General features: G+C 49.6%; 1 protein-coding gene across 2 annotated transcripts in view; it reads left to right on the forward strand.

Annotated features, from left to right (window-relative positions):
• The window catches only part of LOC122379849 (sushi, von Willebrand factor type A, EGF and pentraxin domain-containing protein 1-like), a 111,389-nt gene that overhangs the window by 63,144 nt on the left and 31,055 nt on the right, over window positions 1–17,190 (forward strand). For both annotated transcript variants that reach the window (XM_043362397.1, XM_043362398.1), the window contains exons 10-13: window positions 14,861–15,046; window positions 15,271–15,447; window positions 16,153–16,326; window positions 16,635–16,839. In XM_043362397.1, coding sequence (XP_043218332.1) covers window positions 14,861–15,046; window positions 15,271–15,447; window positions 16,153–16,326; window positions 16,635–16,839 — 742 coding nt within the window. The remainder of the gene's footprint in view (window positions 1–14,860; window positions 15,047–15,270; window positions 15,448–16,152; window positions 16,327–16,634; window positions 16,840–17,190) is intronic.

The raw sequence follows: 17,190 nt of genomic DNA on the forward strand, positions 1-17,190 counted from the left end.
TACATTCATTTGTTTTTCCTTGCCGGTTGTCTTTCTTCCGTTGAGTTTATAAGCATCCTGAACCAGAGAATAGTATACCGTTCTCATTTAGCTTCGGAGCTTTGGTTTGCAGCACCGACAATTTCCCTGCATTGCTTTATGTCTTGCAATGATCCCTGTCTCCTCCTGATGGCTTTTCTATGCAAGGGTTGGATTTGATTGTGGGTTGTCGGGTATCTACGGATTCGCCTTCGAATGGTGGTTTCAGTCGTGCAATTGTCGTTGTTGATTTGGCCCGCTGATTGCTGTTGCAATGTGTTTGCTGCTCACTCTTCCCTTGTTTTCCCGCTTGGCATGCCACCTGCCTCCTTAATTACTGAAGCCGGAGGTGGGCCGCGCCATTTGTTGGCGTCCTCTTTCAAGTACGTGACTTCGGGAAGGTTTGGCCGATCCGCCTCTGCTACCGAGAGCATCTTGAATGGCTGTTAGTCCGGTTATGGATACTCGTTTCAGTCGTTACTGACGCCTCGGTCGCCTCTAATCTCCCGGCTGCGTTGTTGCGCGGCTCCATTTGCTGCGCCATTTTGGCGCGGAATGCCTCGCTGTTTTCGCGCGTAGCGTGGGAGAGGGAAAGGAAGGTCGGGACAGGAACACCTGCTGCTGAGGAATGTGCGCCAGTGAACTCAGCCTGCGTTCAAAATTTTCATGCATAGTCTGGTGAAAAAAATGTAATCTCATTACATTTTCAGGCTGACTTTTCCAAGATCGCGACCCCGCGATCGAGGCTGATTACTTTGATTGAACGAGTGCCATCCCGTGGGCCCCCCTTTGGTAGCCATTTTACATGTTGGTCAACGCGCGAGCATGCACAATCCTATTCTAAACATGACAACACCTAACCTTCATACACCCTTACCCAGCACCCTTACCCAGCGGCTGTCAGTTTCTCCTGCTGCCTGGTCCGTCGCTCCGGCTCCCTGTCGTCGGGGGGCGTCCGCGAAGACCCGCGGTATTCCGCGGCGTGGGCGTCGCCGAACGTCTGCTCCCTCGCCTTGCCCCTTGTCTCGTCCTCCGGGTGGTGGCGCTGATAGATGACCGGTTTCGGTCCTGTCGTTCATCTGCTCACAGAAGGCATGCGAGTGTGTCGCATTTCTTCTTAAGATCTTGCAGTTCCCTCTCCTGGTCTTTCAGTTCCCCCATCTTCCGCTGCATTTCTCGAACCGTTATCTCCAGTCGGGAGATACGGCTTTGGAGTGCAATGACAGAGGGATCTGGTTTGTCGGGAGTGCGTATGGCGGGTACCGGGTCAGAGGTGGTGAGCGAGGATGTGCGGGCGTAACTGGACCTTCGTTCTTGGCGCCTTCGTCGGCAGGCTAGGATGGTGAGGCCTATGGCTCCCAGGGTGGCAATGGCTCCCAGGATTAGGGCGGTGTTGGTTGCCGAAGCCGGCGCTCCTGCGTTTTGGTGGTGGTTGTATGGGGTCAGTCACCGTGGTCGGTGCTTCTTCGTTTGCGTCGATCTGGTTCTCTTCGTTCCCCCTCCGTTCTGTTGCTTCTGATTCTCGGTGTCCGTCTGGATTGCCCTTCGGTGGTGTTTGGGCGGTGTTTGTTTGGTTCATGCTGGGTCCGGTGCGGTTTGTGCTCCTGCAGTCCTGGTAGCCATTGTCGGACGCGACGACGGTTGGAGGGTGGTCTCCAACTGTCTGTCCCCGCTTTTCTGTCTGAGTCGGGCAGTGTAGCTTGTCTTCGCCCGCTTGTCTTGACGTTTCGAATGGGGGTAGTTTGGGTTCGTTGATCGCCGTCTGTTCCTTCCCTTCCCCTTTTGTTTTGTCGAGCTGTTCCGTTCTCTCACTGCCTCTTCCAGTTGCACGCGGGCGTTCCTCTCTCTCCTCGCTCGATTGTGGGTAGCGTCCTGGGTGTTTTTTTAGGCGGGCTCCTGCTCACACACCAGCCGGAGAGACATTCGTCGACCACTTGATCCGCATTTTCCAAGGATATTTTCTCGGATCCTGGCAGCTGGACGGATTGTCTCACGGCGTTGATCGTCATCCCGTGTCGTTGAATGTAGTCAAAGCCAATGATACCAATGTGAAGCTGACCGTCTTCGTACTCGACCGGTATTTTGTGTCCTGAAGGAGCTTTTAGGATGACGTGGGTCGCTCCTCTCACCGCGAATCCACTGGCCGGCTGGTGTCGCTCTGCGGGTTGTACGGGGCAGCGGTAGTTGGCTGTTGACGTTGTACGTAGTTGGTTGTGCACATGTTATTGGTGTTGGTAGCCTTCCGCCGTCCTATCTCGTCCACTCCGCCGAGATCCTGCACTTTCTTGTTGCTATCCCCTTCGGCATGGTCGTCTCTCGTATTCCTCGTCCTCCTCTTCGTCCTCGTCCTCCTCTTTGTCCTCGTCCTCCTCTTCGTCCTCGTCCTCCTCTTTGTCCTCGTCCTCCTCTTCATCCTCGTCCTCCTTTTCATCCTCGTCCTCCTCTTCATCCTCGTCCTCCTCTTCATCCTCGTCCTCCTCTTCATCTTTGTCCTCCTCTTCATCCTCGTCCTCCTCTTCCTCCTCTTCATCCTCGTCCTCTTCATCTTCGTCCTCCTCCTTCTAGTCCCTCTCGATCGGTCAGCGCTGGTTGCGAGGTAGTGGTTTCTATAGTCTGTTTTTTATCCTGCTTCTGTCTGTATAGTCTTCTTCATGTGGTTTTGATAGTTTATTCGTTGGTGTCCTCCTTTCCCATGGCGTCGTGAATTTCCAGGGTAGACACTAGCTGTTCCATTAGCCCTTGGGTCGCGAAGCGTGGGTTATAGCATTTGTAACAGCTTAGGATTCCTTCCTCTCGATGCCTCCTGGTCATCTAGGTTTTCACCGTCACTTGTTTTGCAATCATTCTTCTCTGGGTTCGTGAACATGCGCCTTTCTGCCGGGTTTATGTGACGCCATCGACTTGACTTGGCCCCACGTTGGGCGCGCCAGTCTGTAGGGGGGCCTCTCTCCTCATTCGCCCTGGGCTCTGTTGGTGTGGTGCCCCAGTGCGGGTCGACTCTGTGCGGACTGTGACCTCGGCCGTCCGCCCTCGGTGAGGAGTGCATTTAGCGAGGCCATTTGAGGCAAGTCAGTCTTTGGCAAACACACAGGCACTGCATCATTGGGTTTCACCGCCACAAAAAACACAGGGGGGCGGGGGCAGTTAAGCGTTTGTTCTGGATCCCTCGGGCATGGTCCATCCCTGAGGATAATAAAAGGGTGCTAGGTGGTCGAACTGATTAACCTAAGCGCAATTGCTCCCGCAGACACTCATCCAGTCTCACACACTTTCGCTCATCTGACTCAAACTTGTCCGTATTGCCAAACTGCGACGTCTCGCTTCCATCCCCCTTTTCCTATCCCTGCAGTCGATCCCACGTCCTAAATCACCTCGGCTCTGGAGTACCCTTGGAATCTTTGAACTTCCACTCTGCCTATCGGAGTTAATCGAAACACATCAATTAATTCTACACGTTCCGCCTAAAGGGCCCTTTCTACTCATCGATGGTCTACATTTGGGATCACAAAGCACGTCTTACTACGTATTATCTCGCGTCTTACTGCATCTCCCGACGACTTACGGCGTATAACTCGCGTCTTACAGCGTCCTTGCCCTATAACGACTAAGTGACGACTTACAGCGTATAATTCGCGTCTTACGGTATCGTCCCCCGATAACCGGCGTATAATCGCGACTTACGGTATCTCTATCCGATCACCTGCGGTTATTCGCGTCTTACCGCGTCCTTGCCCTATGATGACGACGTGACGACTTACAGCGTATATTTCGCGCCTTATTACGGCTGGCACCGCTTTATTGCGTATTCGCGACTTACGGCGCGTACCGTCCTGGAACCGGGACTAGCGTCTTACGGCGTAACTTTCCGAGGCACCTCGTGTTAAACTGCCGTCGCAGCCTACCTAAATAAACAAATGCACAATGTCCCCCAAATTACCCGACTCACCGCGATGTGGATCCGTTCATCGACTAACTGCGGTCACTGGGTTACCATTGGATCGCATATAACGTTCTCTGCCGCTCTGCCGATGGCATCCACCCTGCCAGTGATGGATACGTCCGAGCTTGACGCAGGCCCTTCCTATATTTAAATTTTACCCGAACTCTACTGGAGTTATTCCCGAACCTATCGAGGTGTAAGTACCAGTGAGGGACCTATGTTCGCGACTTACGGTGTCTCCCCGATCACCTGCGTATCGCGTCTTACGGTGTCTCCCCGACCACCAGCGTATCGCGTCTTACGGCGTTTCCCCGACCGCCAGCGTATATCGCGCCTTACGGTGTCTCCCCGACCACCAGCGTATCGCGTCTTACGGTGTCTCCCCGACAACCAGCGTATATCGCGTCTTACGGTGTCTCCCCGACTACCAGCGTATATCGCGTCTTACAGTGCCGCCCTCCGGTCACAAGCGTATGTTCGCGCTTTACTGCGTGCTCCTATGTGTCTTAGTGTCCCGTTTCCGTTTGCTCCCATGTAACTAGCCTTGGACGTTTTTCAGGTCCCTTCTCCCCAATGATGCGTCCTTACCGGCAGAACTTAACGCGCAGGGGCGTGGTCGCATGCTCCTTCCTCTCTTCCGCCCGGGCTAAACACGTCCTATTATGTCGTACGTTCATTCCTGTCAAGGGTCTCGTTTCTAATCCTAGGTTCCTGGTTATATGTGCGAGAATATCATGCCTACGCGGTGGGCGAATCGTGAATCCTCCAGCCTCCGAAACTTGCCTCCCGCTCCCGCCTGAGTGACTGTACGTACGTGTAGCTGCGTGTTCATCGTGAGGGTAAGAGAGAGAGAGAGAGAGAGAGAGAGAGAGAGAGAGAGAGAGAGAGAGAGAGAGAGAGAGAGAGAGAGAGAGAGAGAGAGAGAGAGAGACAGATAGAGAAAAGAGAGAGAAAAGGGAGGAAGAGAGAGGAAGCGAGAGATAACGAAGGAGGAAGAGAGAAAGAGATAACGAAGGGGAGAGAGAGAGAGAGAGAGAGAGAGAGAGAGAGAGAGAGAGAGAGAGAGAGAGAGAGAGAGAGAGAGAGAGAGAGAAAGAGAGAGAGAGAGAGAGAGGGAGAGTGTAGAGGATCAAATCAGAACACTATTGGCAGCGGAGGAATAATCAGCGTCAGCGGTGCTTTACCGTGCACGGCCCCTCCTGGTGAACGTCACGAGTAAAGGCCCTTTGCTACGAATGGAACGGCCTCCAGCCCGATAGATATCTATTATGTTGTTCACTACGAAACCATTTCCGTCACACTACGAAACCATAATTATCATGCCGATACCGAATGAAATGCCTAATCACGAAACTACCGAAGCCACATAAAACAAGGATCACCAACCTTATGCCGAAATTGCTGCTAATTGACTTTAATGAGTTGCAATTACATCCCCAATATTCATCGTAGCAAAATCCTAACGATCGAGGGAACGCTGATTCAAAAGATAGAACCGTAGCGGGGCTTATAAAGTCCCTCCGCTAAAGGCTTTGGCCTGGAAAATAGTGATAATTGCAAGCGTTTGCACTTAACAATTGATAAGCACCTTTGCCTACTACGTTGATTTCAATTTCACTGGACTTCACTTTTACGGCAACTCCGGTACGCAAAGTTTAACAATAAACCTGAATACAAGAAAACTGGTTTTATTCAATCAATAGCACATTATCGAGTTTGCATATTTTTCCCAATTTACGTCTCGTTTTCATATCGACGATTTCCCAAAAAAAAAACTTAATTAATGACGCTCTAGCAATGTTACATAGCTGGTAGGTCTCGCCAGGAGATTAGCCCGCAAAACGATTCACGGCCGAGAACTGTCGAATGCCTTAAGGTGCCGGGTGATAAATCATGAAAAAACTATCCTTGTTTGCTGTGAAACTCAAATTTATGCACGGAGGTTTAGCGAAACCCAAATATAAGTTGATGGCCAGTCTTTCCCTTAGACTCGAGCTAATTCTCGTAATTGCAAACTCTAAGTGTTAGCGAAACCGGCTTCTGTTTCAATGACTTTCCATCAGCACGTTACCCTGAGGCCATCGGTCATCTACACAAGCCGGGTTGACGGTGATCAGTTCTAAACAAGTGTTCTATTACTGAGATCCTTGTGGCCAAGAGCGGTCTAATTAGTTGTTGATCGGGTCGTGCTCAATTGAAGATATCACCAATTATTAGCTATGCAAAACCTGTCCGTATCCTTAATGTCCTAGATGGTAATTTATTGCCGGCTGCGAAATCAAGACTTGAATTCAGCATCCCCTTGTCTAAATGATTCTCTAAATGATACCTTCTGTCTATCATGGAGCGAAGCCGGGAATAGAAGACTCTGTAAGTTATGTTACTTGACTATTAACCCTGTCGGCTTGTCTTAACGTCGATCAGGCATCTCACATACATATTCTCTACCTGTCAGTGTCTGAGCGTAATCGTGATCGGCTCGGCCCCCTTGAAAGTGTCGTGTCTGTCCTGCAGACGGCACTACGGTCGCGTGTCACGCCGGTAACCGAGGAGGGCTCGGCTTATCGTTTCTGATTCACTCCCTAGATGGCATAAGCGTTCACTCGCATGACAGGGCGGCGGGCCGCCCAAGCGTCCCTCCCCCGGGTTAATTGCGCCGCTCGGCCCCACCGGCCGGGCTACCGGGCGGAGTCCCCGCCCCTTATTTGAGTCATCGACCCGTACGGACCAGGCGGAGCGGCAAGCATTCCTTGAGCTGAGATTATTATGGGCTGGAAAATGTGGACGGATGATAACCCGGTCAGTGCTGACCAGGCGACAATCGAACAGCTCCCGTGCGAGCGCTGCGTTGTCTAAGGCAGGATAATAACCCGGTCCGTTCTGACCGGACGACAATCAAACAGCTCCCGTTCGAGCGCTGCATTGTCTTAAGGCAGGATAATATCCCGGTCCGTTCTGACCGGGCGACAATCAAACAGCTCCTGTTCGAGCGCTGCAGTGTCTTAAGGCAGGATAATATCCCGGTCCGTTCTGACCGGACGACAATCAAACAGCTCCCGTTCGAGCGCTGCATTGTCTTAAGGCAGGATCATAACCCGGTCCGTTCTGACCGGACGACAACAAACAGCTCCCGTTCGAGCGCTGCAGTGTCTTAAGGCAGGATAATAACCCGGTCCGTTCTGACCGGGCGACAATCGAACAGCTCCCGTTCGAGCGCTGCAGTGTCTTAAGGCAGGATAATAACCCGGTCCGTTCTGACCGGACGACAACAAACAGCTCCCGTTCGGGCGCTGCAGTGTCTTAAGGCAGGATAATAACCCGGTCCGTTCTGACCGGGCGACAATCGAACAGCTCCCGTTCGAGCGCTGCAGTGTCTTAAGACAGGATAATAACCCGGTCCGTTCTGACCGGACGACAACAAACAGCTCCCGTTCGAGCGCTGCAGTGTCTTAAGGCAGGATAATAACCCGGTCCGTTCTGACCGGGCGACAATCAAACAGCTCCCGTTCGAGCGCTGCAGTGTCTTAAGGCAGGATCATAACCCGGTCCGTTCTGACCGGGCGACAATCAAACAGCTCCCGTTCGAGCGCTGCAGTGTCTTAAGGCAGGATCATAACCCGGTCCGTTCTGACCGGGCGACAATCAACAGCTCCCGTTCGAGCGCTGCAGTGTCTTAAGGCAGGACAATAACCCGGTCCGTTCTGACCGGGCGACAATCAAACAGCTCCCGTTCGAGCGCTGCAATGTCTTAAGGCAGGATAATAACTCGGCCGCGAGTTGGCCAGACGACGAGGATGTGGAATCAGTTCAGGTGCTTTGGGGTCAGCCTGGTCACTCCCGCGCTCTCCGAAATTAGTGTAGCTGGGCCCGTCCCTTACGTGGTACCTCTCCCCCCGAAAAAAACTGCGCCAATCACCGACGGCCGTGCCAGCTGACTCCGTCCATGTTAAGCGAGAGTGGACCCTACCTATCCTTGTACATTCGGAAGAGAACGCGAACAGACATAGATTTTAATGTACTTACGATAACTTCAAAAAAAAAAAAAACACACGCTAAATCGAGGTAACTGTGACTCATCATTATCAAGTTTAAAAGTAACACCGAGGCAAATATCTATTTCACTCTCATTATTACGAGTTAGAGCTTAAACGACGGTCACTAGTACAACAACGACTCGGCGTGATACTGCGTGCGTTTTCCCAGTGTTTGTGTTCCGCGAAGAAACGGCATGCTCACGGGTGAGAGCAGTGTGAAGGGTGATGTTTCGCTCGGTTTTTCAAGTATCGACGGCCAAAACGCTCTCGCTGGGTCTGCTCGTTCACCATTCCCTCCCTAATATCCCCAACAGATATGAGTACTTTTCCAAGATATATTCAATCAAACAAGAAGATATGAAACTCGCAATACAAAAGCAAATGATTCAAAAAAGGAACGAAAAAAAAACTAAATCGACCGGTAACCTAACAAGTTAATCACACAGTTTTGGGGCGGAGTGAGCCCCCAAAGCGGCTACAAAACCTTTCCTGCACTCAAACTGATTGACCCCTTGTATCGGATGAAACCGCTTAGGCTTAAAATCTACACCTCCCCACTAACTGAAAAAACCGGAGTAGGCACACTTTAGATGCCGGATGCATAATTAATGCCCCCCCCCCCAAAAAAAGTAATCCTGAAGCGCAAATTCAATGCCCACATATCCTGCCGGGCCTGAGAAGCCGGGCGGGCTCACCTCGCCCGCAAAAAAAAAAAAACATTTGACCCAACGTATTTACAATCTCGGATCGACGTATAGTTCGTCGAACATCGCCATTATCGCGCCACGGTATGATCTAGACCGGGTGGGCGATGTTGACTAAATAAACGTACTCCCTCCCCCGACCGGTGAATGTCTACAAAGGGTTGGACCATACCCGGGGTGGCACCCGCACAAACGGAAAGACCAACAAGTATCATAATTGTAACCGGCGGCTAGGGGTGAATATGAATTATGAGGCGTGGTTACATGGTGAAGGGGGCCAGGATGCGTTCTGATGTGTCCGCTTCAGACTCACTTGCAACCGATGGTCGCCGAAGAGGCTGCTGCGAAGTGTAGCGCTGACTGGATCTCGGCTGCGTGGTGACGCCCGGAGGAGCACTGTCTGCGAGTGACGTCCGGAGTAACAGTGAGTCGAGCGCCGTCTCTCCTCCCCTATTTATGCCTTCCGTCCTTTCTCTCGACCTTTCACCTTTCACCGACGCCATTTTGCTGGTTTTTCGTGATTTCGAGGGGCCTTGTGCTAGAATATTCTGTTCTCGGCGAATTTCCTTCCCTTGGTTCTGTCTTTAGTTATACAATTCTCTTGTTCCATTTCCCGAAAGTTGCAATTGCAAACCCTTTTCTGGAGGCGTTTGTTTGGTTTTGTAAGACGGGTGACTTGACAGTATTGCTGTATTGGTGGTCTTCCCATTCTTTATCGGTTTTTTTTTTCTTGTGCTGTAATCCGTTAATTTTACTTCAGCTCGGATTGATTTTAAATTTGTCTTCACTTCTCATCTTTGCTTGTTTCATGGGCTTCTCTTCAGAAACCGCTCCAGATTCCCTGATGAGAAAATTGCTGTTCTTTCGTGTCTCGGCATGGCGAAATCCAATATTTGCCTCATCTTCAATTTGCCGCATAGTCGAGCTCCCTTGATGTTCATCTCTCACAGATGTTTTTTTTTTTTATCCTCGCTGGTTTAAACGGAAAACTGTTAGCGTGGCTATTCGTTTCAGCTTCGGAAGTAGATGATTTCGAGAAGTCCGGAATACGGCCACTCGCTGGGTTTCACGTTCATCTTCTGGTAACTTGATTCATTCGGTAAACAGCAGGTCCTTCCAATTTACAAGTGACATGTTGCAGCTCCGGGGTTGGGCGATTTTCTGCCGCGCAACGATTTCATCTCCAGTTCTTGATCCATTCCGTGAAAAGCCGGCCCTTCTGAATTTGTTTCAGCTGTGTGAAAAGATATGTTCCACGTTTATCTTCTGGTGACCTGACCCGCTCTTTAAATTCGGCGGATCCTTCCAATGTGCAATTAACCGGTTCCCTTGTTGCGGGTTGAGTGAATTTCTGCAGCGTCTTGGTTTCATTTCCGGTTAACTTTTCTTCAGATTTGGTGAGCTTTTGTGAGGACTCAACTTTTTTTTTTGCGAATTCCTTCTCTGTTGATTTAGCTGTTTTGAGTTACACGGGCGATTTCTCTTCTTTTAGTGGTTCTTGATTGTGAATTCGCTATTTTGCATGTAATTTTCTAAGCCGCTCATCAACTCAGACAATTTGGTTCCGTTCATACTACCACTCTTCCGCTGATGTTTTGCGTATTTTCTGTGTACTGCCGAGCCGGTATCATGAAACATCTTTTTTTTTCAGTCTGTTTGCCGGCGGTCGTGCAACCGGGTCAACTGTACATTCATTTGTTTTTTCCTTGCCGGTTGTCTTTCTTCCGTTGAGTTTATAAGCATCCTGAACCAGAGAATAGTATACCGTTCTCATTTAGCTTCGGAGCTTTGGTTTGCAGCACCGACAATTTCCCTGCATTGCTTTATGTCTTGCAATGATCCCTGTCTCCTCCTGATGGCTTTTCTATGCAAGGGTTGGATTTGATTGTGGGTTGTCGGGTATCTACGGATTCGCCTTCGAATGGTGGTTTCAGTCGTGCAATTGTCGTTGTTGATTTGGCCCGCTGATTGCTGTTGCAATGTGTTTGCTGCTCACTCTTCCCTTGTTTTCCCGCTTGGCATGCCACCTGCCTCCTTAATTACTGAAGCCGGAGGTGGGCCGCGCCATTTGTTGGCGTCCTCTTTCAAGTACGTGACTTCGGGAAGGTTTGGCCGATCCGCCTCTGCTACCGAGAGCATCTTGAATGGCTGTTAGTCCGGTTATGGATACTCGTTTCAGTCGTTACTGACGCCTCGGTCGCCTCTAATCTCCCGGCTGCGTTGTTGCGCGGCTCCATTTGCTGCGCCATTTTGGCGCGGAATGCCTCGCTGTTTTCGCGCGTAGCGTGGGAGAGGGAAAGGAAGGTCGGGACAGGAACACCTGCTGCTGAGGAATGTGCGCCAGTGAACTCAGCCTGCGTTCAAAATTTTCATGCATAGTCTGGTGAAAAAAATGTAATCTCATTACATTCACTCGCGAGTTCGCTTTGGAGCTCCTAAAAAAAAAAAACGAGACAAGAGCCATGTCCGCCAAACGTCACCGGCAGCGGACCAGGACCCAGCAGCGGCCGGGTGACGGTGGTCTCCCGGACTGCACAAAACCACTTCATCGTCCCGGCTGCCACTCTAGGACGCTGCAAGCTGTGTCAAAAAAATACGCGTACAATGTGTAGCATCTGCCAAGTACGACTGCATAACCACTGCAGCCAGAACTACCACACCTAGGCTGCCGCCACGGGGCTGGCACTGCAGACGCATATGTAGTATACACTGATGCTCTGACACTGCTGACTAATCCCGAGCAACGGGCACTGCGCGACACTGCTTGAGATGATGTCTCGCTTCGACAGGTGAGACACTTTGGTGATGTATGGAAAACTGGTATCGCTGGCTTGTGATTTATCGCTCTAAATGTCTCGCTCTACCGTAAGAGTGGAATAAAACGACTTTGGGTGTCAAAAATGTGTGTTGACAAGGGTCGATCAGTGAAGTGAGACCACGATCTCATTGTGGATAGTGACATGGTCAAAAAGAAGAAAAAGCCCTTCTTTAAAACGTTGTATAATTTGTGTTTCTACTGTTGCTTTCTTCGTTTCTATCCGCATACTGCATACGCCTCTTACCCCCCCCCCCCATTTGTGCCCAATGTTCCCAAATGGGAACATAATTTTTCACCAAGTTCGAAATTTTTTAGGGTAAAACCAATGCCACAGCTGGAATCAGTGACGTCGAAAACCATCGGAACACCATTCGAAATATCAAATATCGCCGTATTTATATGCTTGGTCATTAATGGGTTAACTACGGCCTTGGAGGACCCGGCACTGGCCTAAGAGCCTACATAGATATCTGAGTGCCTATGAAAGTCCCTGAATTTCCTAGCCCATGCCAGTCACTGAGAGCCTAATGCGCTGTCTGATGGCTAACACCGCCCTGGGAGCGCGCAACAGCGGCCTCCATTCCTCAAAAACGTTGATTTGAGAGGCCGCCATGTCGGTGTCAATGGGCTCCGCTTCTCGGTTTTCGATTCCTTGTGCAAATTGAACCTTGGTTTTTCGGTTTAAAGCAAAATTATCCCGATAAAATTATTAAGTTTTCTTTGAGCTCTAGAAAAAGCGGCAATTTTTCATCATCTGCGGGAGCTGCATGGGGGGGGGGGGAGGATGAATTCGCCCAAAATGCCCACCCTGGATCCGCCAGCGAGGTTTTGTGTTTTGGGTCGGACCCCCCCAATCCCAAAACCGTGGCGGAGCCCCTGCTCTCACCCTTTAGCTGTATCTTGGGAGTTATTTTGAGAACCATATTCATCACCAAATCAAGTAAGGATTTCGACGCTGTCGTTCTCTGGGGCTGTTTCACGGTCGAACTAAATAATCATTAATAAATGACGATCTATGTCCATCTCCAAGAAATCAACCTGTCGTAGATGTGCCCTGGACTGGTCCAGACAGGCTATTCTGAATCACGGAAGCGAGACTACCAACGACCTCATATCTGCCTGTGACGAATGGTGAATTTATTCACCGGAACGAAGTGACAAAGAGGATTGATTGGTTCGGCTGTCCTTCCCTGAGAGCGCCTTTACATAATCGTAACCTGACTTATAGCTTGTCATAAGTCACGCTACCTCTTATTTATTTATGCTTTAATTGTTTCATTAATTGCTTTACGAATCGCTTTATCGCACCGCAGGCCTTGATACTCGTGCCTACAGAAATAATCGAGGCATGCCTTGATTATTGCTCTGCAGAGCCAGAGCAAGAGCAAGTGTTTACCCTCTCTCTTGGCTAGCAAATGAGAGCGATTAGCAGTGGCACTTCGTTGAGAAACCATGTACGTCTTGTTCACCAATAATTCAAAGAAGCATAAACAAATAAATATAAAAATAAGTTGATATATTTGTTGAACGAAAAAGTGTTTAATTTGTCCGTAAAAAAGTCCGTAAAAAGTCCGTAATTTGGGAACCTTGACACTCTTCTTACCAGCATTATGTTGAACTTCCATGGGTTGGGACTAGAGATGTCAATCGGATACCAACTTTTTGGTATACCGATACCAAACCGATACCAACTTGGGGTATTTGGTATTTCAATCCTAATGTGTTTGGTATTTTGTTGGTATTATGAACCCTTACTACAGGGTGTCCCATAAGTTCCTTCTCACCTAAATTTTTCTTTAAGAGGCTCTCTTATTTAAAGCCACGCTTAATTTATTTTGTAACTGAGCTTTTGGGGCTGCCATGGCAACTGTGAATGTGCTCCACGGTAACTAATTCGTCTAGACAAAATATTTTTTGCCAGAGAGTTCACTTCCTTTGGAGACGGCTTACGCCGCAACATAGAGGTCTCTGATACGGGAACGTCTCGGTATTTAGACCGCACTGGGCCATTCACGACGGTTGAGGGTGATTGAGGCCATCCAGTATGTAGCCAATGTCTGTCGCTAACTGGACGCACAGTCAACAAGTGACGCCGATGATTTGTCGGGAGTCAATCGCTGCAAGTTTATGCTCTCTTTTTGTCAGCTTTCACGAGTGAGCCATGTGGCCAAAACTGTGTGGCGCCAAAATGGCCGTCAAAAAGGTCTTAGCGTTAGAAAGTTGGTAAACAGGCTTTTCAGGATGTATTACCAGCTGTCTAAGAGTATCATTTCGGGGTACCTAACTCAAGGTGACTTAAGAGTCAAAAGCGTCTTAAAATGGCCAAACATGTGTTTCGTTATGCCTGAGGCTAAAAAAACTGAAGGGTCGATGACATCAATGTGGTCATCTGGACTACCTAGTCCGTGCTCGAGATAAAACACCCGTCCAAACCCCAAAACGGTCCCATATGGGCGACGGAAAAGGCCTTTGTGTTATCCAGCTTTATTCCTATGCAAAAGGCCAGGGTCACGGTAATGTGGGGTAATATGCGTCCAGACACTGATCACGTTGCGAATGATGCTCCAGAAACAGTCTTGGGACGCAGAATGCTTCTCCAAGAAGATCTAGGAGGAGTTTCAGCTTTCTAGCTTAACTTGAACCGCAAGTATGACCACATTTTTTTGTAGAAAATGGCATCCGGGAGGTCGTAGGCCCATCTTCAAGCAAGACAGTGCATCAGTGCAGAGGTCAAGCAAAGCATAAAAGCAGTGCCAGGAGACTGTGATAGGCGTGTGTGGCAAGATCACATCCCAGGCAACTCATCAGATCCAAATTTCATAAAAATGTGTTGGGAATATTGAAATCGAGGCTCGTCGAAGCGAAGCGGTGTTCCAGCATTGAGGAGCTCACGGCGCATGCCAAGTCAGTCTGGGCTAACTTCAAGCCTGCTATGCTGCCAAACATGCCGGTTGGCATGTCGCAGCATGTATTTACCTATGTGTTTGCTTATGAAATGGGGAGCACATTGAGGGGTTATAAACATATCAAAACGCAATGTACTATGTTTTACATGCAAATAAAAGGTGAGAACGAACTTATGGGACATCCTGTAATGTACATATAAGAGGCTAAGAAATTGGTAAAAAGTTGATATTTCCCTCAGCTTTCAAAGTTGGGTTTCGGTATTTCCCCACGGTTTTGGTTAGCATTTGGTTTGGTATCGGTATTCCGATTTTCTGTAATTGACATCACTAGTTGGGACCAATGAGGTGAAGTATCACACATCGGTTCTTGAAGAATCACTCCTCTTACGGTGACATCAATGATAGGCCACCAAACACCTTCGTCTTTCTGCACGTTTCAGTGCTGACCGAGATCAAGTGTCCGATGCCTGGCCCGCTGCACAACGGCTGGATCGGCGGCAACTCAACCCTGGTGAACTCCCAGATCACGTTCCATTGCAACAAGGACACGGTTAGAGTGGGTCAGTCCGAATCGGCCACCTGCTCCAGTAACGGCGGATGGTCACACCCGCTGCCAAAGTGCATGGGTGAGTGCTGACTGTAAGAATCTCGGGTGAGCGACTAGTCGGCTCTAGTCTTCGTTATTAAGTTTAAGTTCGATTATATGCAATGTTCTGTTCTAAAAATGGCAGAATGTGCGACTATTCTTCTGACTGAGCTGGATGGATTGATATATTGATATGAAAATGTCAAAATGTAAGAAATCAGTTAATGATAATATGATGTCTGATGAGCTGTTTTATTTCACCAGGACCGTGCACCCTTCCACGGGTACCTCAAGGGGAAATCATCAACGCTACATCTGACCTAATAATGCACGGAGAGAACATCACGGTCAAATGCCGTGACCGGTACGAGATGCAGCTGTCTCACCAGATGCCTGTGTGCTACAACGGCACGTGGACTCACGTACCCATCTGCGTCCCAGGTGGGTCAAATCGTCAGCCGTGCGCTGCTTTTATCACAGCATACGGAGAAATACATGAGTTAATTAATGTATCAAAACGAGTTCTCATGAAGTCGGCTCTCCTGCTCCGGAGAATGACAAGAAATATCACTGATCGATCCTGCCATCTCCACTGCCATGTCCCGGTTGATGAAGAGCTCCCCCTTCCTACCTCCCTCCCTCTCTGACCTTCCCTCGGACCACTCCTGTCTGACCTCTCCATCGACCCAGCCGGCGGCTCCCATCAAACTGCGGGCATGGACAGGGAGACGTTGTTTTCTCACCAGTCGGTTATTACGTTAGCGTGCTACGTGCGCCGCACGCGTCGGTGAGAAGCCGTGAGCAGTGTTTGCCTGTCTGTTCGCTAACCACGGTACCGACCAATGCATGCCAATGGCGGACCCGGAAGATTGGTGCGGCGCAGAACTGGGAGAGACAGTGTGTTGTGATACCGGCATGGGACGTTCTTCGTCAAAATTACGGTAACTGAATGCCGGCTGATATCGCCACGGGCGTCATAAATTAGAGTGGAGGTAGATCACCATTTATTTAGAAAGAAAAAAATATTGTTTTCAACAGAAAGTTCAATAGCCGAAAGGAAAGCAACTGCTCAAGCACGTCGTTGTTCTCATATCTCCACCCACCGCGCTGATTGGCTGCAATTCTAACCCCATCCTACGTCGACAGCTCGTTGTAAGGAACTCCCGCCCGACCCGGAGCACGGGTTTGTGATCGCGCCCAAAAACGACCACGGTAGCCGCGCCAAGTTCGTCTGCCGCGACGGCTACGTCATCGAGGGGGACAACATCACCACCTGCACCTACGGAGAGTGGACCGGCACCGTGCCGCGCTGCAAAATCGGTGAGGATGGACGGTGGGCAGAGACGATGCCACAGCTTACCATGGCGTAGTGTCATTTTAGACCATAAGCGATATGATTGCTTTCTCTGATGACGAAAGACATTTCGTTCCTTCGTTGTTTGTTTGCATAAATCCCGCAGCCAAGATTGCAATGGTATGCTAAAGCTTCTTTTAGCATTGCAAATGAAAATAGTATGTCAAAACATACATAGCTACTGCAAAACGTACCTAGCTTTACAAAGGTGGAGTACAATTAACTGTATGATTATTTCTATCGTTCCTTAACATGAAGTATCTGTCTCCTTCAGTGTATTGCAGTTTCCCTGGCAACCTGACGGACGGCCGAATCCTTTTGGTGGGCAACATGGGATTATACGACTACCGCGAGTACGTCAAGAAGGTGCGCAACGATCGAATGATCTCATTCAAGTGCAAGAAGGGCTACACGCTAAGCTCCGGCCCGTCGGGAGCCACATGCGTGGACGGCCACTGGCGACCGCCGGGCTTCCCCACGTAAGTCCGAGGAGAGCCGTTCTGCGAACCGTGGACCCACGGATTAGTGCTGTAGTGGGTTTGTGTTGTAAGTACGTCAGTCCAGTGGGGTGCGCTCCGGCCTTTCAACATTACGAAAAGTGGGGACATGCTACTGCAGCATCGTGAGCATTCTAAACAACAAATGCAGTAATCCCACCAATCAGCGTAAGTCAATACTTGGCTCTCATTGGCTGATAAGCCAGTGACGATTTTGGGGGCCAGAGCGTTAGAGGTAACCTATGACAGCACGAGCCGTTCAGTTTAGGCTTTGATTTTGATATTAGATAGGCCAGTCTGATAAAAAAACTAGGATCGCTTATGAAAACTGCA

Source organism: Amphibalanus amphitrite, unplaced genomic scaffold (genome assembly GCF_019059575.1).
Source record: "Amphibalanus amphitrite isolate SeventyFive unplaced genomic scaffold, NRLGWU_Aamphi_draft 000085F_arrow, whole genome shotgun sequence".
NCBI classification, from domain to species: Eukaryota; Metazoa; Arthropoda; class Thecostraca; order Balanomorpha; family Balanidae; genus Amphibalanus; species Amphibalanus amphitrite.